Source organism: Vanellus vanellus, assembly GCF_965231255.1.
Source record: "Vanellus vanellus genome assembly, chromosome: 7".
In the NCBI taxonomy this organism is placed as follows: Eukaryota; Metazoa; Chordata; class Aves; order Charadriiformes; family Charadriidae; genus Vanellus; species Vanellus vanellus.
Window position 1 is genome coordinate 30,793,449 of NC_138912.1, and position 23,416 is coordinate 30,816,864.

Consider the following 23,416-nt stretch of genomic DNA (forward strand, 5'->3'; position numbering starts at 1 on the left):
GTTCTTCACCTCAATGGGAAGTTCTCTAGATTCTCTAGGTTATTTTTAAACAAATACTACCATGGAAATTATTTACATACTTCCTGATTTTATCTCTTCAGGTTTTTTTTAAGCTTATTCAAATAATATGTTTTATTTCAGCCCAACACACAATGTAAGTCCCCTATAGCAACTGGCATTGCACTGGTGTAAAAACACAGGAGGGGTGAGCCCTGGGCGAGTCCACAGTGGTTTTGTGCGTCGTTGCCCACAGGCCTGGCTCTCCAGGCAGGACTTCAGCGTCTCAACACCCACCCAAGCGAAAGCAAAATGTTGGACCAGTAAGGGTCCAACCCATCTGTGACTGTTCTTCTGACTTCTGTCATTTTTTTGCAGTTTTTTGTTTTGGATGTTGTCATTAATTTCCGTCGTCTCAGTGAGGGAGATCTTTTCACTCAGTTACGAAAGATAGCCAAAATGGCAGAGAATGAAGAGGAAATGCTGCCTCCAATTGGCCTGCTGACAACAGATGGAAGAACAGAGTGGGCAGAGGCCAGGACAATCCTTATGAAAGGTTAGCAGCAGCAATCCCAGCTTTCTCTTCTTCATCATCTTCCTCCTCTTCCTCCTCACCATCATTGCCTTTCTTTGCTGGGAGTAAACATTACAGCAAATATAGGACTGAATGTGCAACTTCACTGCTGAATTTTTCTAGCAGGAAGAAACTCAATAACTGTAAGTGTTCAGATGTGTGTTACCAGGGAAGCAGCAGATTTGGTTTGACCCTTTGGCTGTGTATGTTTAAGTGTTTCACCATGTAAATAGCTCTCACTCCATTCTCTGTTTTTCATCACATAAATTACATTACATCAGATTTTGTGGTTTGTCCTTTTCTTCATATCCATTTTGTACCAATAGGAACAATGTATCCTCTTAGCTTTTGGCAACTATTAGACATTTTTCATCTTATCTAACAAAGGCATCTACCAGTTAAACACCTTTTGAATCTAGCTGTGTACTTTCTCTAGTCAATGGAGAAAAATAGAAAGTACCAGGGCTGATTCATCTTATGTAAGTATCTAGGAAAGGTCGCATGAGTCATTATCTGGGGATAGTTCTCTCTCTCTTCCAACAACAGGCAGGATTTAGTTGTCTTAGTTTCTGGACTCAAATGTCTGACTTTAAAACAGATGAAAATAAAGGGTGGGATTCGTCACCTCTATCACTTCACACCTTATATATTTTACACTGAAGCTAAGTGATGTAAACACCCTCTTTTTGCCATTTTAGGTGAATTAGGGATTCATTTTCCCCCCTTGAAAGAAATGCTAACTCACCTCTTTATCAAGAGGTTCTGCAATGCTACAGAAAATATTGCTGTTTTACCAATGCCCTGGAATATGTAAGAATTGCCAATAGTCTCAAAATACATTTACCATCCCAATGAAGATCTCCCCTTTTCTTATTCAAGTTTATCTGTGCTTATAATAACTTTATATAGATACAGACACACACACACAAAGAGTCCTGGCCATTATTACAGCATTATTAAGTGGTAGCAGTCTCATCTTCAGGCTTTCCCCTCCCCTCCCTGTCTTTTTAAAGCGGGAAGAAAAAAGATTCTTTAGTTTAATGAAAACTGAGATGAACACCTAATCATTTATTTTCATGCCACACTTTTAAGTAAAACAGTGAATACCTTGAAACCTGCAGCAAAATCATCTTTGTAAATATACATAATCCTAAAGAAAAAAAGACAAATCAACAAAACTAGCAGAACCATCTCTCCAGTGTTTCTGGATTGCCTGGCATTTGCCAAAATTTTAATGAGGAAGTAAACCAATTCACTTATGCAGCTGAAACAAACAGATTCTGCACTAGCAAATATCACAGCACCTTGATGTGTCCTACTCTAAGCAGGAATCCCATCCTAGACCACCCGTATTAGCACAGCTCCTCTACGTAGTATAATGCATTGCTGTTACACATGGATACATTATTATTAACAGCCCTTTTTCTTTCTTATCTGTGGTGAAGTGTTCATGCAATAGCAACTAACAGAGGAAGAGAAAAGTCGCTAGTGAAGCAGTGTGATGTGGAAAAGGTCACTCCAGAACTGTTCTGTACTGGACAGGGCAAGAGAGGATCCTTTGGGACAGAGAAGACCTATACAGTGCTCTGCAAAGGTTATGAAGGAGATATATACATGGGCCTGAATAGACCCACAAGTAGAGGATGGGTCTTCTAGGTGAGAAAATGTCAAAGAAATGGTAATAAACCCAGCCATCATGATTTATAAACACATTCAGTATTTTAACTGCATTCAGGCTGCAGAACAAACTCATTCTTCTAAGTAGAGGAAGTGAATTCTTACTGCTATAGGGGCTGCTGACCACGCATATTGTATCTGAATTTGATTCAGAACTGTCTTCTCCTATTTTTGTTTTTAAAACAAAACCCAAAAGCCCCTACTAACCAAAAGCTGACCGGCCAATCCAATGCAATTCTGTACATTAGAAAGAAAGAAGGAAAAGAAATGTCTTGCAGGGCTTTAGGCTTGTTCTCACACCTCTCTGTTTCAGCACTTTATGGAAATATTTATTTTCCATCACAAGTCATGGTCTATGAGTTCTTGCGTAGTTCATTGCCTGCTTTACATGGTAATTTTTTCAGTGTTTGATCAGCTCTCTGGACATGTCTGTTTCTTTCTGTAAGGGCATCTTTCCCCTACTTTTCTGTTTCTAGCAGAGCTTAACTTTATTCACTCATACTTATACTCAAAATACCCTGAAGCCATATGTCAAAATAAGGGCTTCATATCTGTCAAAGATGTGTGGGCAGCAGCCACAATGAAATATATATAAACCTATCAGACAACATAAAGCAGAACACTGAGCAAGCTGTGAGCAGTTTGTAAATCACCATCCAACCAGTCTTTCCTTGAAGGTGCCTGTCCACAAATACCAGCAGCTGATGTATACAGGGCAAGTTCCATTCACAAGGATCTTTTCAGCCTTTGCATTGATGTACCCAGACCATCAATGGAATAAATACCACAATTACGGTCAGCCCTGCATGTGTCAGATACTAGAAGAGCTTTACAGCCAAGAGGACAGGGAGATGCCTTCTCCCTTATAAAGCTTCTGAATGCTTTTGAAGTCAATTCATAGGAACATCAGTGTTTCACATGTTGTCTACAGACCACTGTCAGAAAGCTCAGCCTATCTGCATGCCCCATCAATTAGTGTCTCCTGGCTCAAGTCTTTGTAGGAGCTGGCAGGAACACCAGAGGCCTTCCCTAGGACTTTGCTTCTGTGGTGAAGGGAAGACAATACACTATGCACTCCACCAGGTCCCCACGCAACCTGCAAGAAGTCAGGCTGGCCACCTCTGTCACTCGGGCCCACAGCTGCCAATGCTCCCTCACAGGAGTCACCAGTCAGCAATAGACAGTACCTTACCATAACCTGCAAGAGGCCACAGCTCCCCCTCTTCCTTCTCAGCCACTGCTATCACTTGACTCTCCTTCTCTTGACACCTTTTTCATTTCTTGCATATTTGCACTCTTTTTTACTACACAGCATCTGGAGAATGAACCTGGATGGTAACAAGCATCTGTGTTATTTCTAGCTCCTCACTAACCTATGTTACTCACTTTGGGAAGGTACATTTTTTTCTTACTTTGAAAAATGCTGTTTTTTCAGAGGATCAAGCTACTTTTCATATTTGCAAACATCAAAACCATGCACATTTTGAAATGGCTCCATATTTCAAATGCAAATCAGAATTGTTTCATTTTAAATTTTTTCCCATTCTTTCAGCTAAAATTATCCCCTGAATTGAGCACAGATTTGTTGAACTTAGCATAGACTTGCAAGAAGTTTTGATCAATCTGAACTTATATCTTTAGCTAAGAACATTCCGAAACAAAACCATTTTCACCATAATCTAGCAAAACCAGCAGATGAAAGCTGATCTGTTAAGAATGGAAGGAATTTAAAGTTGAAGTTTGAAAACTCTTTTTCCTTTGATCTTGTTAACAACCATTTAACAGCAATTAATGACGTTATATGCTTTTAAATAAAACAAGTTCTTGTTATAGTTCCACCCTTTTATCCTTTCAATTAAAAGCTGTATTAAGTGCTCACAATTAAATATTTCCTATGCCTCAAACTGGCCCTCAGAAGCAAACAAACCTTTACCTTCAATAGTATTTCTGAGTTAAAGAAACTGAGGAAAAAAAAGCCACAGAAATACCCCATAAATTAGGAGGAAAGCACTGAGGACAATGTAAAAATGGGCTATGTAGACCACCTCTAGAAGCAAGAGTGACAGGATAGGGAAAAGAAACAGAGAAAGACAGCCATAAAAAGCATGTTTCATTCAGTAGTACACTAGTGATAGGAGGGAAGTGGAATGTGGCAGCCCATGGTTTTGGCAATACCATGTTCAAAAGCTAAACTTCATGACCTCATCTGCAGATGTTTCTTCATGTGATGTAGGCAATATACCCAGTCCAGGGCTTATTTCTCTAAAGTACAAGAAATGACCAGGAACAGGAGAGAGAAGAAGGTTTTAATACAAGAACACAAAGATAACATGGGCCCTGCTGTTTCTTGTCTAGTAAAGGGTTTTAATGGGAGAACAGCACAAAACCAGTGTAGGCCCTGCTGTTCTAGAGCAGAATACTGCAGCAACACTGTGAGCTCTGAAATTTTCTATTTTCCACCTGTCCTCTCTGTAACTGATAAATAAAATAAGTAAGCATTGCAGGCTTTAAGACTAAAATAGATCTATTTCGTAATATAATTACTTCAGGAAATGAAAAGCAGAAAAAGAAAGTGGACATTATTGAATCATATGAAAGATACACAAAGATATTGCAAAAGTTAACACAAGAATGAATGCCCTGGTGTAATGTTTCCTTGCACTGACACGTTCTGCTGTTGAGAGAGCTCTGCAGACACCAGCTCATTGCAGAGTCAGGGTCAGATCTTCAATGCTCTCCAAGGCAGCAGGCTTTCCCAGCCAGGCCTGTACTACAGGAAGAGGATGTGAACATTTCACTCTTTTATCCCCAGACTCTACTAACCGCGACTCTCTCGACATGATTGAACGGTGCATATGCTTGGTGTGCCTGGACAGCCCAAGCGGGGTGGAACTCAATGACACCAACATGGCATTGCAACTGCTACACGGGGGAGGCTACCATAAAAACAGTGCCAATCGTTGGTATGACAAACCTATGCAGGTAAAAACCTTACAGTACTATGATATTACTTGCATGTGGCAAGGCACTCCAGTTGCCTTTGTGGTAGGGACCACTTAGAATGAAGTAGGAGAAAGAAGGGAAGGTGGCATCAGCATCTGCCAAGGCAGGGTTGGTGTGAACAGCGCTGTTCCTTGCAAGGCAGGGCAAGCAGACCTACTGCCTTGCAGGCAGTGGGGGGGGCTTCTCCAAAACACATATGCTTTCACCTTCCCTGAAATTTCCCTTTGCACTTGAAGAGGTAGACAGATACACAGACATACAGGTATGTAGACATCTGATTAAAAAAAAAACCAACCAACCAACAAGTATGCATTTAATGACACCCAATCAAATGAAATAAAAATGCTGGACTAGCATTCCAGAACAAAAAAGAAAAGCACAATAGCTTTCTCTGTTTTCTCTGCTCACACATTTTCCTGATATCCTAGAAATACTACTGCTTATAATTTAGCATGTATTTAACTTAGTATTAAGTTCTCACTTAACAGACTGTTTACTCATTTAATGAGTTGTTGAGACTTTCCTGAAAGTATTGATTTCTCCAGCCTTTTTTCCAATCAGATTTTGATTGTCATATTCGAAAGTGTTGCACTGTTATTTTCACTTTTTGCAACAGACCCAGGGTAAAGCAATGTATTAATCTCCAACTGTCAACAATGTTGACACCTCATGAAAAATTGAAAAACACCCTGACTGATACATTGCTTGTGCAATGCTTGTTGCTCTTGCCATATCTAAGAACAACAACATGAAAAGAGAAACCACTAATTTCACCTGTGCTGACTTAGCCCAGTGCAAATACATTTCAGTAGTCATTCCTGATTTATGCCACTGCAAATTACATTATTAGCCAACACCAGTGCTGTATTTTTAAAGAACAAACCATTTGTCTTTAGTTAGAGTCCTCTGTTATTTGTAGGGCCACTAGTTGAGTTGTTTCAAGCAGATGAGAATAAACAAGATTTTTCTCTTTGTTTACTATAAGAAGGTAGCAGAAAGCAAATAAATGTGCATCGTATATGGGAGAGCTTCATCAGTCCAGATGTATTCAGGCCAGAAGTAGTTTAAAGACAAAGAGAATTTCTTTGGGGGAAAAGATCCCATTTTCTTTCATGCAAATGCAGATTATGTACCGAGTCATTCTCACAGTAGGAGTTGCTCTTTCTCTCTCTATTCTTTAACTTTGCTGTAAGGCACCAGAAAACGAACAGGTAAACTTTCTGCATTACACACTTACTCAGTGAAAACCTCATGGGAACCAGGGAGGCAGGATGCGTATGTGTGATACAAATGTGCAGTGAGCTGAGCGGGAGAAGTCCAGCCGAAGACACTTCAAAAGAAGTGGGGGAAAAAGTCCAGTAAAAGGACAGAAAACATGTGAGACAAGTTGCAGTTTCATCCTAGACATCTGCTTTTGTCTGAGATGCAGAGTTAACCAACTGCATGGGGATATCATAGAACTACAGGTTAAGTGTCACCAGTTACACCATATGTTGCAATGAAGTCAGGAATGAAGACAAGTATGAGGGAAATAAAGAAAACACCACAAAAAAAGGTAAAGAGGAAGCAGGACAGTAAAACAAGTGATAAGAAAGCCATGAAATAAGGATTAGCTTGCTCATTTCATATGATATCTGTAATAAGACATGATCCTAAGGGACTTCCCAGATATAGAAGTTGCATTGCCCCCAAATGTGGAAGAATCCTGGCAGGTTTTCTCTACCATAAAGCAGATGCTAAATCCAATTTCCAGACTCCAGTGGGAATTGCTAAACTTTACATCTTCACAGGACTCAGTCCAAAAGAGCAGAATGAAAGGGATCCAATGCAATGCCATTCACGGGACAAGAAAGTCTCCTGTGATAAGTCTGTAAGTCACGGAAGTTCCTGATATGAGCAACAAGAAAACCACAGAGAACAACAACATCTTTTGTTAGGTTGTTATCATGGGCAACTTACCCAGAACATGATCTATTCCCTATATATCTTGCCCTTGTTCTTTTCTTTGCTTAGTTTGTGGTAGGAAGAGACGGAGTCTGCGGTACCGTGTGTGAACATTCCCCTTTTGATGGCATCGTACTGGTGCAGTGCACTGAACACTTGCTCAAGCACATGTGAGTCCCCTTTCAGTACAGCTATTGTACTCACTCCAGCCCCTGGGAAGCCTCTGCCAGTGGCAAATTCGCCCTGATGCACAGGGCCACTAAGACCCATACAAATGCTGGAAACCAGCCAGTTACCTGCTAAAAAAGCAGTGTTTAACAAATAGATTATTCCTGTGACCTTAATGACTTTTCTCTCACATACTAACAGGAAAGAAAGCTCCAAGAAATTAGTCCGAGCTGATTCAGTGAGCGAGCTTCCTGCTCCACGGAGACTAAGATGGAAATGTTCCCCTGAAATTCAGGCACATCTGGCATCATCAGCAGAAAAGCTCCAAAGGTAGAACAGATGCCTCATTTTTCTCAGCAATGACTGCAAGCTGGGAACTACCCAGCACAGTGAGTGCAGGCACGGGTTTCCTTCCAGAGGGCTCTTCCTGCCCCCCGGTTCCTCCTCATCTTCCCAAGCTGGACATACCTAGCATCTCCTTGCAGGATGGCACCTTTATGGGCTGGAGCTACTTCACTGTAGTCAGAAATTGCATTGCCACGGTTTTCCTTCTGTGTAAATATTAGGAAAGCTAAAGACCACTGGAAAAACAATTGAGTCCTATTTGCACAGGATGCAAACTGCATGTCCTCCGTTTTTGTGGATCCATTTTATGTGTTTGACCTGCCTAAAGCCGAAGCAAGGGCAACGGGGATACATATATGGGACAGTAGAATACAATTGGTTTGAATAAACAATTTGAATTCAGGAATGTAATTTGTTTACATACATGTTGTTCCTACAAAGGTTAGTTCTTCTGACTGTGTTTCCAGACTGTAAAAGATTTGCATGATTTCTGGGGGTGGGGACGGCAAGGAGAGATTTTTTTTCAAATTATTTCATCTCAACACTCAGGCCTGTGATCTCTCTGTAGAGGACTAGCACATTGTCTGCATGATCAGCTGTAAGTATGTCCAGTGTGCTTGCATTAGATCAGACCTTAAAGTGGCTAGAAGCCTACACAGGAGTATGAAAAGATCCAGGATGCAGAGTAATTCCTTTTTGTTTTTTAAATAAAGGTAGTAGTCTTGCAAGGAGCTTACAGCTCAGGTTTTAAATCCAACTATTTGTCAAACTAGTAAATCTCACAGAAATTTGTTGAGAACAAAGGAAGCCATGGCTTAGGCTTCAGGAGTGGAAACACTAGGCTGTTTTGTTTTGTTTTGTTTTGTTTTAAAAAAAGAAAAAAAAAGGTGTTTTACTCAAATGAGCAGAATGACATGAGTGCCACGCCTCAAGTTAAGGCTGCAGGTAATAAGCCCAGTCTAGAACCTGTATGAATAAAAGTTGCTGACTAGGAACAAGTTACAAAAAAACAGGACTGTCTGCAGAGCAGGAGTGCGCTCAACTCCGAGCAGGTACAAGCAGTAAATGATCTCTGGGTTTTATTTGCAAATGGAAATGGAACATAGATTCTTGCATCTTCCACCACAGTAACTGCCTCTGATTGTTTTCCAGGGTAGTAAAAAATCTGGACTTTATCGCCTACAAGTTTGAGAACTATGGAAAGGAATTTATTAAGAAACAAAAGATTAGTCCAGATGCCTACATTCAAGTAGCTCTTCAGCTGGCATTTTACAGGTAAGGTTAATTCAAATCATAGGAACAAGGTAGCACAAGATGAGATTCACAATTTGTTTTTTCATACAGAGGGGCCTTTTTTTTTTTTTTCTTCAGCACCCAAACAAATGCCTCCTGCATGGAAGCAAGTGATCCTGCCTAAAGACTGTAGGTCAGAAAAGGCAGAAGTTACCACCTGGTTCTGAGACAGAGTACTCATTTCCCTTGCTCCCTTTCCATCTCCTTGCTCCACCTTCCCATCCCTGTGTCCCACAGAAGCCATTCCCAGTCTGTACCCTCCCCGCAGCTGTCCCCGTGCTTGGCATAGAGAAATGAGTGAGGGGATGTGGCAGGGAGTGGCAGATAATCCTGCCACCCACAGCAGCAGAAGCAGATAAGGACTCCGAGTTCCTGGGGCAGAAACACTCCCTTGCCACTGCGGGTAGCTTGGGAGGAACCGTGGCAATAACCCATAGCTCACAATATATGCATCCACTGCACCACAGGAGGAAAAGCATTCACAGGGAAAAATACTACAGCAGCATATCCGATCAGACTTCCTGCATAGGATAGTAACTACTGCTGCTTCCTTCTTCAAAGGCATCCCAAGATTTGATAATATCCTCTAATTTCCATGGTATTATCAGAGTTAAAATCTCCTTTCTACGTTGTCAGAAGAACTAACGCTCCAAGCTAGAGATCAGTTGCATAGTTTCCTGCAAAACAGCCTATTACACAAATAGTTCTTTAGCATGTCAAATTAAATCCTGAAGTTGTCTTTACCTAGTCAAAACCAGAGATGCCTAACACTTTTTGTGTACTCCATTAACATCTGTGAAACATCCATTTTGTGTATTCCATTGAACAAACTACAACAATGACCTGGTCCAAGATTTTCAACTGGATCCCAGCCATAATATAAATCTCACGTGGGCATCAAAAACCTTAGGGGACAGTTATGTTCCAAGACCCCTGCTTCAACTGGAAGGCACAATAGGTCTCCTGAAGCAAGGAATGGTAGCTATATACCTGGACCCAAATTAAACAATAGCCTTTACACCCTGGCCTATTTGCTATGTGGGTTTTCATTCCAGCTCACAGTCTCAAACAGCACCCTTCTCACCTTTTAGTTTTCTATTTTTCATTGACACAGAGTACTTTCTTTCTTATTTTAAATAAAATATATTTCATGCCCATAAGTAAATGATTAATTACACAATTATTTTATGATGCAGTACAAATAAAACATTCCTTGAGATCTTTCAGTAAATTTTAGTTTTACTAGCCTTGTTTCTACACAGCAAGTCATTTTTTACTGGTAATGCATAACTAAAATATATACAGCTGTATGCAGTGCCTCATATTAGAAAGGGGTGAGCATCCATCTTTTTTAAGTTTCTTATAGAATTCTATCAACATTAAGATGAATACTATGAAAAAAATAAAATCGTGGCTGTAACAATACAACATACCAAGCTTGTATTTCTTTTACTCTTTATGACTCCTTGAAAATAATTATTCATTGTTTTTATTACTTCACTCTCTCAGATGCCACAGGAGACTTGTCCCTACCTACGAAAGTGCTTCCATACGCCGATTTGATGAGGGCAGAGTCGATAATATTAGGTCTGCTACCTTGGAAGCATTTGCTTTTGTAAAAGCAATGATTGATGACAAGACAGCTCTATCGGTATGTTGGTCTGGCTCCCCCTGCCTTCTTTGGTAAAACACTAAGCAAATAACGCATTCATGATCCCAAATTTCTCACTTGTTAATGTTGACCAAGAACATAAAGGCATAGGGCAGGGTAGTAAGCCTTACAGGATTTTGCTTTTTGTGCAAACCAACCATTAAGCTAAATAGAAATAATTTCCTTATTATTACTTAAGCATCGAAAAGATTCATAGGTGCCTAAACAGGACATTGTAAGGAACAAAACATCTGATTTTAGATTTAGTACTGTCTTCTGAATGATCTATCATCAGATCCAAATTCTGTGCCCTGTAGAGATCTAGGCTGAACACGTGAAGTTCAGGATCATTATACTGCCACAGCAGGGGAACTGTCTGGCACATCCCCTGCAGTAGATAGCTCTGCTGCAGATTGCAATATGTGAAGTGATATAATTCACATGCTTTGATTTCTGGCTAAGGTGGATATGTTCTGGCTGATTTTTTTTTTTTTTTTTGTTTTAAAGGTACGTTTCTACCAAATAGAGTCAGTTTTATAGGATCCTCAAGGGGGCTGAACCTTCATGATGAAAAGAGTTCATCAAGCTAATAAAACAACTCTCCAAACTGCCCTGACATCATCCTGCAAAAAGAAAAATTAAATTGCATTTCTTTGAGACACCACCATCTGTTTGCCAGAAGCATGAGTACTGTACATGGTAGATGGGCATGCAGAGAGGTACAGCTGAGAGAGCTGAGACTATAGCTGCACAGACAGCTTTGTGCACTGTCCTGCCCTCCATCCCTGGAGAGCCTCCCTCAACAACTCTGTGTGCTGCTTCCACCCACTGCACTTCACTGCTGTACAGGGAATTTCCAGGTGGCTGTTGAGATGCAAAATGCTGCCACAATACAGATTATTTTGCACAGTAAGACCACTCCAGTGGCAACAGCCCACGTGGCTGTTCTTTAGAATCTGGCATAGCATTGCTAGAAGTATTGCTGGGCTGTAGATTAAGTGTAAATTAATGAAATATTGTAAACCAAGCTCAAATGATCCAGAGGATGAGGAAAATTTGCCCAAAGAAGTGCTCTGTTCCTCCACTGCTGCTTCAATCTCTTCAAGATTACCATGCCCAGAATTTAGCTCATGATGAACAAGACTCAAATAAGTTCCATGTTAAACTCAAAGGAAGCATGAAGTAATTCCCTATTCTGAGGGGGTAATTCAAGGCAGATTATGACCATACTATTACACATAATAGCGACTACCATACAGTAGACAAGAAGAGGCTGTTATTTGATATCAATGTCCTGCCTGACAACATGGTTCTTAATCGTATTTCATTAGAAGCTGCTGTCATCTCTGTACACTGTCCCCTCCACACTTGGGCACTCAGCAGACTCACAGCCCCAACACACGTTGCTGCAGGCTGACTGTACTCCTAGGAGGAGCCAGCCTACTCCTAGCACATTGTTTTGCCAGATGCTTCTTGTTCCCTCCAACAATCTCTTCCTACATTCCTTATTCCAACACTTACTGACTTCTGCAGCTCTCCCAGAGCTTCAGCATTTCTCACCAGTTTCCCCCACAAATCTGGGATTGAGCCCACCATTCACAGCATCCTAAACTGAACTGCTTCACACAAGCAAGCAGAAGAATGCCATGCATGTCTAGAGTGAGCTCAGTCTCAGCCCCCAAATCTTCATATTGCATGCCTTGGCAGTACCAAATAGGGAGAATAATGGTTTCATTCCCCCTGAAAAACCTGCAATCATAATGCAAACCAATCCACTGATAGTTTTCCTAGCTTCTTGTCCACTGAGAGATGCAAAGGATATTTAAACTGATCTGTGATTGTTCTTTCCCACAAACTTTTAAAAATCTTTGTTTTGGTGTGAAAATCTTTATCTTGCAGTTCAAAACTACATATATTATTATCACAGAATTATTAGAAACAAAATTCACTTAACACAACCCTATTCCAAGGTGATTTTGTTAGACCTACAGATTGCCTCTGGATGTGAAGGGGTTAATTCTATTTTTCAGACAGAGATGCATCACTTGGTTTAAGTAGCCTTGACCTGCCCAAAATATTGTTTATTAATAGCCATTAATCCAAATCAAATTAAAAACAATTTTCTATCTGATGCTAATCAAAATGGTCTTCAAACAGTAGCTTGAACAGTCACCAAAGATTGATTGAGTTGGATTGATTTTCTAGCAGGAGAAATATCTCATGCATTTGACACCTGCTGTAAAAGAAGCAGCAACTGACACTGCAGAGATTGCTTGAATAGCTGTAAATTAATCAGATTCAAAGACTGCACTTGGTAATTTAATCTGTATAAGGGAACTAAGGCCTAGCTCCAGCCCTATGAAAAAATATCAGACTGTATTTTGAAGGTCCCTGACGGTGGCCTTGAATTGCTTCTAAAATGAATTCTTCGTTCAAAAGATCATTCATCGTCCATAGGAGCTGAAGTTTCCCTGTTTATCGGGAGACTCAGTCATTTCTCGGTGCTTCAGGGTCTCCCAAAGTTGCAATGTCGGATTTGATGTACAGCAGGGTAGCACTTCTTAGGATTGTTCCCTTAATATAAAAGGCTGCCATTTGACAGGAGTCAAAATTTACTAGCTTGTTATCTGAAATGTGAGGCATCTGTGGAGGGTAGAGCAGCCTTGAAAAATTCTAGATATCCCTTTCATACAGGAGAGTAATTTTTTGACTGGCTAGTAAAATATCAGTAATAGCTTTCATTAATATCACTGTCATTGTCTAGATAAACCATTCTGGAAAAGATACACTGCCTGGCCATTTTGAAAACACTGAATTACACTAAGCAATTATTTTCCCTACTTCAAATGGAATGATTCAATTAGTAACAATCTACACCCCCAAAATCCATGGAAGGAATCCATGAAAGGAACTGCAAGTCTTTACTTTGACTTCAAACAACCACCACCAACAAACCCTTGCACAACCAAGCACCGTTGCTGATCAGGACATTGAATTCCTATGGCTTTTCATTTGTAAAGAGTACTTATACCTGAGCCAAGAGCAAAGGACATTTGAGAGTGCTTCCTGTTTGGCTGCTGGTTAATTGATGGAAGGTGTTATTTCTTTGACAGTTTATTCAATAATAGATATATTTTGATTACCCCAACAGGATTCTGAGAAGATGCAGAGATTTAAGGATGCAATTGCAGCTCAGACTAATTACACTCTTCTGGTAAGTAAAACACTGCTTTATCTGAATAAGGACTAGGTTGTTGGTTTTTTTTTTTTCAAGAAAAGTACAAAGATACAATCATTAACTATTTAAGCACCAGAAAATGTAGACTTCTCTACATAGGTAAGTACCTGCTATGACACACTTATGAAAAATTCTAATGACCCAAACACCCTCCAAATAGCCATATTCAACTAAGCTCACCTTAAAAAATACTTCCAGGAAAGCAAGATAACAAAACTCTGTATTAGACATCAGTGGCAAGACCATCACTTTTGGGCATTAGCTCTCTTATCTAGAAATGTAATGGAGCGTGACACCCCGTATTCAACATATTCATGTGGAATGTGCATCTGTGAAACATTTATGATTTGTATCTGTGTCATAATTAGAAGTCCCAGCCACAAATTAGGATTACACTAAGATTGGTGTTGTACAAATCAACAATTCAAAAATGGCCTCCATCTTAAACAGCGTGCAATCAAAATTTAGTAAAGGGATTGTTTTATAAATATTGACAGGTTTGCAAGGGAGAGCAGTAGCCAGTTGAAATAAGTTTTTATTCCATGTGCTCTGTGATCAACATGAAATGTTAGCCATGAAGATAGCCAAGAAAAGTGGCAATGGGGTATTCTAATGAGGTATGGCAAGTGGACAGCTGAGAGCCTTATCAGGAAGAGAAGTAAGGAAGGTTTAAAAGCAACCAACTTAACTGCTGTGTAACATGCAGGAGAAATACAACTCCAACTGCAAAATCCAGACCACCCCCCCAAATTTACAGGTATTTCAGCCCATAAGCTATAACGTTACAGATAAGCTCAAGACAGCTGTAACACATCAGGAACTCCCCCCCCCCCGAAAAAAAAAAAAAAACACAACCTAACCATTTATGCATTTACTTATGTTTCTCCTCCCTAGAGGGGGAGAGGGGACTCTCCCCTAGAGACCCTAGGGACCCTTCCCTAGAGGGACCCCTATCGGGGACCTGATCCTCAGATAGACTGGTAGTCTGGGAAGCATATTTTGGTATTCCAAAATGCCATTGCTAATAAAGGTCATTAACAATGAGGGAATTATTATAGTAAGTTCTCTTTTAAAGACCTGAATGCAGTGTCTAATAAAAGGAAGAGACGCCCTCCAGTGAAGAAATCAGTTTAGTATCAAATACAACTTATTTTCTGTTGATTAAAAATGAGACAATTCAGCCTGGGTAATGCTATGCAACCCACTGTGCCAAGACAAAGCATAGACTTACTCTGCAAAAAACTTAGTCAAACTGCTCATTAAAGTAATAAATGTTAATAACCAGCTATGTTAAGTGACTTTGCTACCTATGGTTTTGCCTCAGACCATTGCCTAACAAACCCATTTTGCTGATTACTGTTTAAATCCTCATAATATTCAAGAAATTATTCACTTACAGAGGTGGTTTCAAAGGTATACTCAGAGCACTGGAGAGGTGAAGTGTTGCTTTCAGGCAGGATTTGTTCCTAAGACTGTGAAACAAAAGAAGCAGGGAAGAAAATCAGTTTTGTGTTTCACGCCTTGTGCTGGGAACACACATCTTAGAAGCTGAGACTCCACGTCATCTCTAAAGCAGAGGCAAGTCTTACTTCAGGCCAACTGCCTCACCTAAACCACCGCAGGGTAACCTCACAATGAACACAACATACTGTAGGTCTACTAGGCCACAACCAATAGAATTTCTGTATGACAATTCTTTAAAAAAAAAGGGGAAAAGGTCCATAAAATCACCCCTCCGAGTCCTTTAGTTCCAGAAAATGTTACAAAAATCAGCCTCCAGTGTAGCTCATGGGAAAATATTAAAATCGCCCTTAGAAAATTAATTTATCTTTAAATTTAAAAAGATCTCCAGGTATTTCTACTCAGCAAGCTCCCCTTTCTTTCTCAGAATAGCAGAATGTAATTGTTGTAGCTTTAAACTAGGGGCAAGACTTACATAGCCTGACTGAATCATGTGTAACAGACTGAAATGTAATAGCTCCTAAGAAAACAACAACAAAAAAAATCTACTTCATAAACCAAAAAGCAATTTAATGATTTTATTTCTCCTTGTTAGGGCTTACTAGTAGCATTGCTATCTTAAATGTGGAGCTCTAAAATTCAATTTAGCGCAGTTTTTTCCTATGCGTTGACTCACAGTTTATTTCGTTAGCTTGTCTCGGCCTCTCTTCAGACATGACATTGATCTATGTTGCAAAAATGTCATTGCTAACAGCCTTATAAATCTTGTGCGATAGCAAAATATTTCCTTTGATTATCAAGTCAGTTTCCTTCTATGGGAAAAGCAACATAAACACTGCCCTGATATATGCTACTTTTTTGCAAGCATCCTTGCTCCGGCTGGACTGATGAACAAACGGCCCCTTTACCAATGGGTGCCTACTCCTTAATAAGCTAAACAAGATTATACACTCCCAGCCCCCTGCCTCATGCACTTATTGGTGGTTAAAATGATTCACCTCTTAAGAGGAAAAGCAAACTTTTACTTTTATTTTTTCTTTTTTTTTTTTAATTTTCCCCTTAAGAGGAAAACCAAACTTGTGCTCCTTTTTTAATCCTGCCTACTCTCAGGTTGCTTATCCCCCTCGTTACCAGAGGCCTGTGTCATGGAGATATCAGTTCTGCTCTCAGTGTCATACAACGTGCTTTGTTCAGCATTCCCTTCCTACGTGACTTCAGCCTGTTACTGGGGATGAGCTACAGCTCTGTCCTCATAATCAGTGCTCTTACAAGCTAGAATAAACCTAGCCTGAAGGATTTAAAATGTACTGTTTAATCTGAGGCAATTCCTGCCTGGTCGGAACAAATTTTGATCTGGTTTCCTGAAGAAACAAACTCTGTAACCATCCTGTCTGCCCATCTCCCACTACTGATTTGCGATCTTGTTAGCCGTCTTCAATCACATTTGCTAGCAGGGCAAAGATCTTAAAGCTAATAAATTCCTTAAGTCTGTAGCGTTAGGTAGCTGGATACAGCTGGATAGAGACACAAGCATAGCAAGCTCATGGCAGAAAGACTTACTGCAGGCTCGGCGGTAGTTCTTGTGAGCTGGCTAGCTGGCCACCAGCATGCCTCTGCTGCTAACGTTAAGCCACTCACTGCACATGCTGCCAGTCACCTTGCCTGTAACGGTGAGACAGTAGAGGACACTGGGGACATTTGGGAGCAGGGTTTGGGGGCACGCATGGCCGGTTCTGTGCTGGGGATGATGGTAAGCAGAGACACAGTCAAGCAGGATGGCAAGTAGACTGCTCTAGGTCTCTTGCTTGTCAAACACATTATTCTCCTCCTTTAAACCCTGTTTAATTTGATTCTGGAATCATGGTACCTGGACTACAGTACCATCCACCTGTGCTGTCCTACGCTCACTGTTTCCAATTGCCTTATTAGAGTGAGGGCTAAAGTAAGGGATACCCCTGAGATAATCCAGCTTTGCAATGAAACCAGCACAGGGGGTAGGGGAGTGAATCAGGATATTTGGGCAGTGAATTAAATTTAGAAGGCATCTGTGTCCCTAACCCCAGTCTTCTCAAGAGTGGGGTATGCTAGTAGATCTGTGATAGAACACTGGCAAATCTATCTGTTATTCTGTGATCACTGTGAAATCTACCAGATCTTTGGATCTAAATTCTATGGAATGACACATGCCTTACCTGCCAGAGTGAGACGCAGGCAGCAAGGCAAGGAAAGATTAATTTGTTCCAATTCAGGGGTGTTTTGGAGCCTCCTATCTTGAAATATAATCCAAGTGATGCACAGGAAATTCCAAAACTCACTTAGAGATTTCTGGTGTCCCATATGCTCCCCTCAGCAGCTTTGGAAGCCCAACCCATGATACTCAGCTCTGAGAGATGTACACCCAGAATGCCAGATAACATCAGCACATAATACATTTAAAGACTGTCTCCTTCCCAATTTCTACATCTTCAGAGTACCACATGAATTTCTAGTTACTGACCATCAGCAAAGTACATGCGCAGAGTAATATCTGAACATTACAAGCGTTACATCACTTAACCAAGTTCATCAACTCTGACCAGAAAACAAGGCAGTAACAGACAAGAAAATGTCTCCATACTCAGTTAAATGTGGGTGTCTTATGTTGTACACAGGCTATTACTGGAATGGCAATAGACAATCATCTGCTAGGGCTCAGAGAGGTGGCACGGGAACACTTCAAGGAACTGCCAGAGATATTTACAGATGAGACATATTTGACAAGCAATCGATTCATCCTCTCGACTAGCCAGGTGAGTTTCTCCTGTTCATTGGTCTTGCTAAGCAAAGGCTAATTCATTTGTGTTCTGCCAGACCTTGTGGCTCACAGTGAGAAAGATGTATAAAAAAAAAAAAAACCAACAAACCAACAAAACCAAAAAACAAAGCTGATACCATTAAGAAGTTTGCAAAATTCTCCCAACTTTTAATCCAGTTTTTGTTCGTTCTGCAAAATCAGCACAGTAAATACTGACTGAAATTATTCCGTCCCTTGGAACATCCAAAGCACTTCCTGGAAATTCTGGAAATGCACACAAACTCACTCAGTAAAATTTGTATGAGGGGTCAGTGTTTCCTCATTTTCCAAACTACATATCTTCCCATTGCCTTTCTTCTCCTCCTTCCCCTAAGGTGACAGATTTAGTGGGAATTCTTTACTCCAGTGACAGTACAGCCACAAGCCAGACAGGCTGCCACTCTGAGAAACAGAAGCCAAGAGCCATGAGGAAATTTTACTCTTGAAAGTAGTTGTGTTTGAAATCTTCGAGAGCTTTCAGTTATTCAGACTGCAACCTCTGCAGGCATGCATCTTGGATTTACAGACATTTTAGACATTTACGGATTTACAGTTATTTGCAACTATACTAAGATACTCTAAGAGTCAACAATTCCTATATTTAATGTTCTGAATAAGGGAACATCTTTATAGCATACAGCCTAAAAATTAAATGTTTCATTGCATATAGTAGCAGTCCTAATGAAAGAAGAAATCTATGTAGGAATTCATTTACTGAAACACTAACCTAACTGTGCAGATTGGAACTATGCAACAAAAGAGACTTACAATATCATGCTACAGCATAAAACCTTAATAAGTAATTTGATCTTGTCATAATGTTTGTAGGCTTTCAGACATGACTGAATGTAACCAACACACTACTACATAAATTCTCCAAGAAACTATCCATGAGCAAAGAGTGCTCCTGAATAGCTTTATGGCCTTCGGCTGTTGCACAGCAAATTTATCTGACAATTCTATGGCTCTATTAGCAGGACTAATGGCTTGTTCTACACCATTAAAAAGCCAAATGCCATTTGTGAAGGCCCATGTACACAGTCTGAAATATATAGATTTCTAACACATCTTTTATTTTCTGCAGGAGAAAGCGTTTCACTCTTGTATTATGCCATGATTAAAATGAGGTGTAATAGAAATATAGCACCTAAGATAACCTTAAGAAATTAAAAACCTTGGAGAAGTTTTATGAATCATAATTTTACGTATCAGAATTACACACAGCCTTAAAAAAAATCCCCATCTATCAGTAACAAAGCATATAGCTGTTCAAGATCTATATAAAGTAAACAAAGAAATGCATTATATCCACTTCAAATGATACCAGCTTTCAAACACTGGCAAAGAAACAGAGCAATCAAATTCTATACTGAGATCAGGTTTTACCTTCCAAGTGTCAGCATTCAATGGTTTGGACTTCTGAAGGAAGTGATATTCTACAAGGGGGATTCACCACATTTCCAGCATTTGTAGCATTTGTTTATCTTTTTCCTCATTCCTAACCAGCTGATTTCAGGTGTCTGATTAATCAGAGATCACTGCTTACCTTCTCCCCGCAACCAGGTTCCAACTACTATGGAAATGTTCTGCTGCTACGGGCCTGTGGTACCCAATGGTTATGGGGCATGTTATAACCCTCAGCCAGAGCATATATTATTCTGCATCTCAAGCTTTAAAGACTGTAAAGAAACCTCCTCAGACATGTTTGCAAAAGCTGTGGAAGAAAGTCTCCTAGAAATGAGAGATCTGTGCAGCAAATGCAACGCTACTACGGCAAAACCACCTGCTACACAAGAAGCAGCCACACAGCTGCAGAGCGACCGCAAACTCTAAGAGGCTATGGGAACTATTTTGCTGACTCCACCTTACAAAGAAACAATGACATAGTTGTTCAAAGGCAAGATAGTACTAGTCATATATATTCCTGTAGAACCAAAATGTCATTTGTTTTGCATGGTTGCCAACATTTAAAACCCTGTAAGTACTAAACCTACCATTTCTTGCTTAAGTCAGCAAAAAAGATTTGGTCTCGCTGGCTGAAATGAAGGAGGAAGTAATACGGGTATGTGTTGTACTACCATTTCTAACCATAATTAGCTGGTGCCATTTTATCACTTAAAAAATTGAGTAAGTATGTATATGACATAAATTAAATAATAAGGCACACCAATTAATTAATTAATATCCCCTGCAAATAGTTCTAAAATATTCACATCTATTACTACAAGATTTGCATGTAAAGAAAAAAAAAAGGTAATTTCCCCTATCGGGAATGTTGAGCGTAACATTGTAAATAATGGGCTGATGCCATTAAATCTTAAAAATTTGCATGAAGAGTATTTAATACCACCATGCTATTTCCTACATAAGAAAAGCAGACTATTTTTAAGAGTGGCTGCTGTGTATTTCCACAAACAGAGTTTAGGAAGATTACACTAGTGTTTGCATGTTCCCCCAGTTCAAAAATGCTGCAGAAATAATTTAGCCTTTATTCTGGTTTGCACTGGCCTCAAGCACAATCCCACTCTGAAAGCAGCATATTGGAGATAAGATCCATCTCAGAGAGCTGGGAGAATTTTGTCCGTAATGAATTGATTTAATTATTTCTTTCTATCAGTGAGCAAAATCCAGTCTGACAGAGAGGCAAAGCACAAAGCGTAAGCGCAATTCAATCCTACTTAAGACCTTTTTTGTTTGCAGAGGAATGAATTTAGTCACTGTGAGTAGCAGGAGTGCATGCAACCACACAAAATCAAAAAGCAATAAGTAACTAGAACAAAGAGGCAAACTTGCAATATAAGGAAGTCTCCAAGCTACAGCTACAGATACCAGTTTAAGAGTACTGGTACTCATATCAGCTTTGCATCAGCCCACCTGGGATTTTTATTTTATATTTTTTAATAGCAGATGCAGGATATCATATTCTGCAATATATAGTAAATTCAGATGGGAAAATAATACAGCATCTGGTAATTTCCATATTCTGTGAGGGTTATCCTGAGGGCTTTCTCATTATCTCTTCCATTCCCTACAAATCCTTCCAAGGACTGATATTTTCAGTTACCTTCTCTCAAGCTGAAATATTTGCCTTGCTTAGAAGTGTTCAGTCATCATTGTTAGAATACAACATGCTCACTGACTAAGGACGCTTACTTACTAAATCCAGTGCAGATCCTTTCCAAGGCAAGCTGGAGCATACTGGGAAGCCTGGCCAGGGACTGCTTACTTGCCTGTGGAGAAGCGGAGATGTTTTTTCTTCCTTTGCAGGCTGAAGAATCACACACTTAAGCACTCTCAAGCCTAAAAGCAGGAGAATAGATTTATTACAATAAACTAGAAGCGCAGACACATTTCTGTCTAAGAACTCTAAATACAGATTCAGTAGACTATATCTCTCCATGCTTATTTTACTGCCTCTTTGGAGTTGCATACATGAAATTAAGTAGTCTGCTGGATAAAGGCTATCCACAGCCCCATATATGAAAGCACAGTGGGCCTGATAATCAATTTGAGCAAGTCAGCTATGTTGGTGCAAATCAACTATGTTGATTTACAGTGATTGAGAGCTGGGCTCATGTTTTTAAAGTTAATGTGTTCATTTAAAAATGTGTATGTTTCATTACTCCATGAGCTGTGGTTCAAACCAAAGATGAAATCTATTTTTAGATTATATAAATAATATTATAGCATAAAAGCTGCCCCAAAATCAAAATGTAAAAAGGTAAATAAAAAAAAGAAGCAAGAAAACTGTTAGTTAAACCAAATATTCACTTAATGTTCACTGTTCAAAATATAACTTTAAATTGTTCCTATACTATAATTATGAAAATTACTTGAAAACATTCCCAGTAATTTTGCTTTGTTCTGTCTCATGTCACTACAAAGGCATTCTGCATTTTTAACATAAATGTAGCACTAAACTCTCAAGATTTTTTCATAGAATTGTATATTTAAATTTATAACCATATTTTAAGTGTATAAAACCGCTGCAAATAGTTATTTGATTATTTATTAATTTGCTTCTGACAAAATATGTATTTTTACTTTGTATTCCTAGTTCCATACGTACTGATATTTATTTGCAAATATTACCTGTGTTTTCATTTTACTTTTTTGGCTGGAATTTTAACAGTAGCTCAGACTGTACTTGACACACAGTCACTGAGAATTCAGGCAGAAACTAGAACTACATCTGAAATTTTATACCAACTTATCATTAAGAGTCCCTTACTTGTCTACAGCTGCTATTAACAGTTGTTTTGGATTCTTCAACACTGGAAAATACCAGTGGTGGAAAATACTAACACTGTGTTTTTACTTGATGAAGAAGCCAGTGACCACGCATACTTCCTACTTATTTAGCTAGCCATTCCATACTTGTATCTTAGATACTGACTGATCAGCTTTTAGCATTCAGCCTGAATACCTGAAACGAGCAGCTTCAATGAACTTGGTCCATCCAGAGGAAGGCATTAGCGTACATGCTTAACCTGAGCCATTACCCATGCTACAAGTAGTACGTGCAAAGTACCTGATTTTGTTCAAGAAGCTTCAGACTGAGTTCAGATATGTTTAAATTAGAGGGTCCTGATTGAATTACAGCTTACTAAAATTCATGGCTCAGGACACTACAAACTTCTCAGTTTTCCAGCAGGAGCTTCATGAGGGACTGTGCTGCTTCTCAGTTAACAGAATCCCCTACACCTATGTGATACGATCCCACGCTGCAGCTGCATCTATTAAGGATTTCAGGAGATAGGTACTTAAGCACTTACTTAACATTGTTTGTATTATACAAATGAAGTTCTCTTCTGAAGTTGAAAAATAAACAGGCTGTGCACATGCACTCATGGAAATCAAATGTGAAGCTTTTAAAATGTTTCCAACCAGAAAACGATGGAATAGATTGTTCATTATAAAAAGGGAGAAAATCTTGATTGACAAAGTGTAATTACCTTAACGTAACAAGTGGCAATGATTTAATGAGACCTCTTGGTGAGACCTGAGACATAGAAACCCCCTGCAAGAGAATTTTAAGGAGGCAATTGTTTCTCTCTCCCTGTAGGCGTACACCCACATACACAAGGTACTGGGATGCAGAAATTAAAAAGCGGGTTTTTGTGAATTTCTATATTCGCAGCGAACAAAAGCGAGAGAGAGTTCAGGGCAGCAGTGGCTGAGGGGTGGTGGGGCCCACCTCGCTCCTGGCCCGGTTGCCACCAGGTGGGCCGG

The 23,416-nt window shown here is 39.7% G+C and overlaps 1 protein-coding gene across 1 annotated transcript in view; it reads left to right on the plus strand.

Annotated features, from left to right (window-relative positions):
- CHAT (choline O-acetyltransferase) overlaps positions 1-20,017 on the plus strand; it is a gene marked incomplete at both ends in the record, with an annotated part of 29,548 nt that extends 9,531 nt beyond the window's left edge. Inside the window, 9 exons of the mRNA XM_082486038.1 lie at positions 376-553; positions 5,061-5,230; positions 7,265-7,365; positions 7,565-7,693; positions 8,861-8,983; positions 10,511-10,652; positions 13,804-13,866; positions 18,003-18,140; positions 19,748-20,017. Coding sequence (XP_082342164.1) covers positions 376-553; positions 5,061-5,230; positions 7,265-7,365; positions 7,565-7,693; positions 8,861-8,983; positions 10,511-10,652; positions 13,804-13,866; positions 18,003-18,140; positions 19,748-20,017 — 1,314 coding nt within the window. The remainder of the gene's footprint in view (positions 1-375; positions 554-5,060; positions 5,231-7,264; positions 7,366-7,564; positions 7,694-8,860; positions 8,984-10,510; positions 10,653-13,803; positions 13,867-18,002; positions 18,141-19,747) is intronic.
- Positions 20,018-23,416: the final 3,399 nt, after the last annotated feature.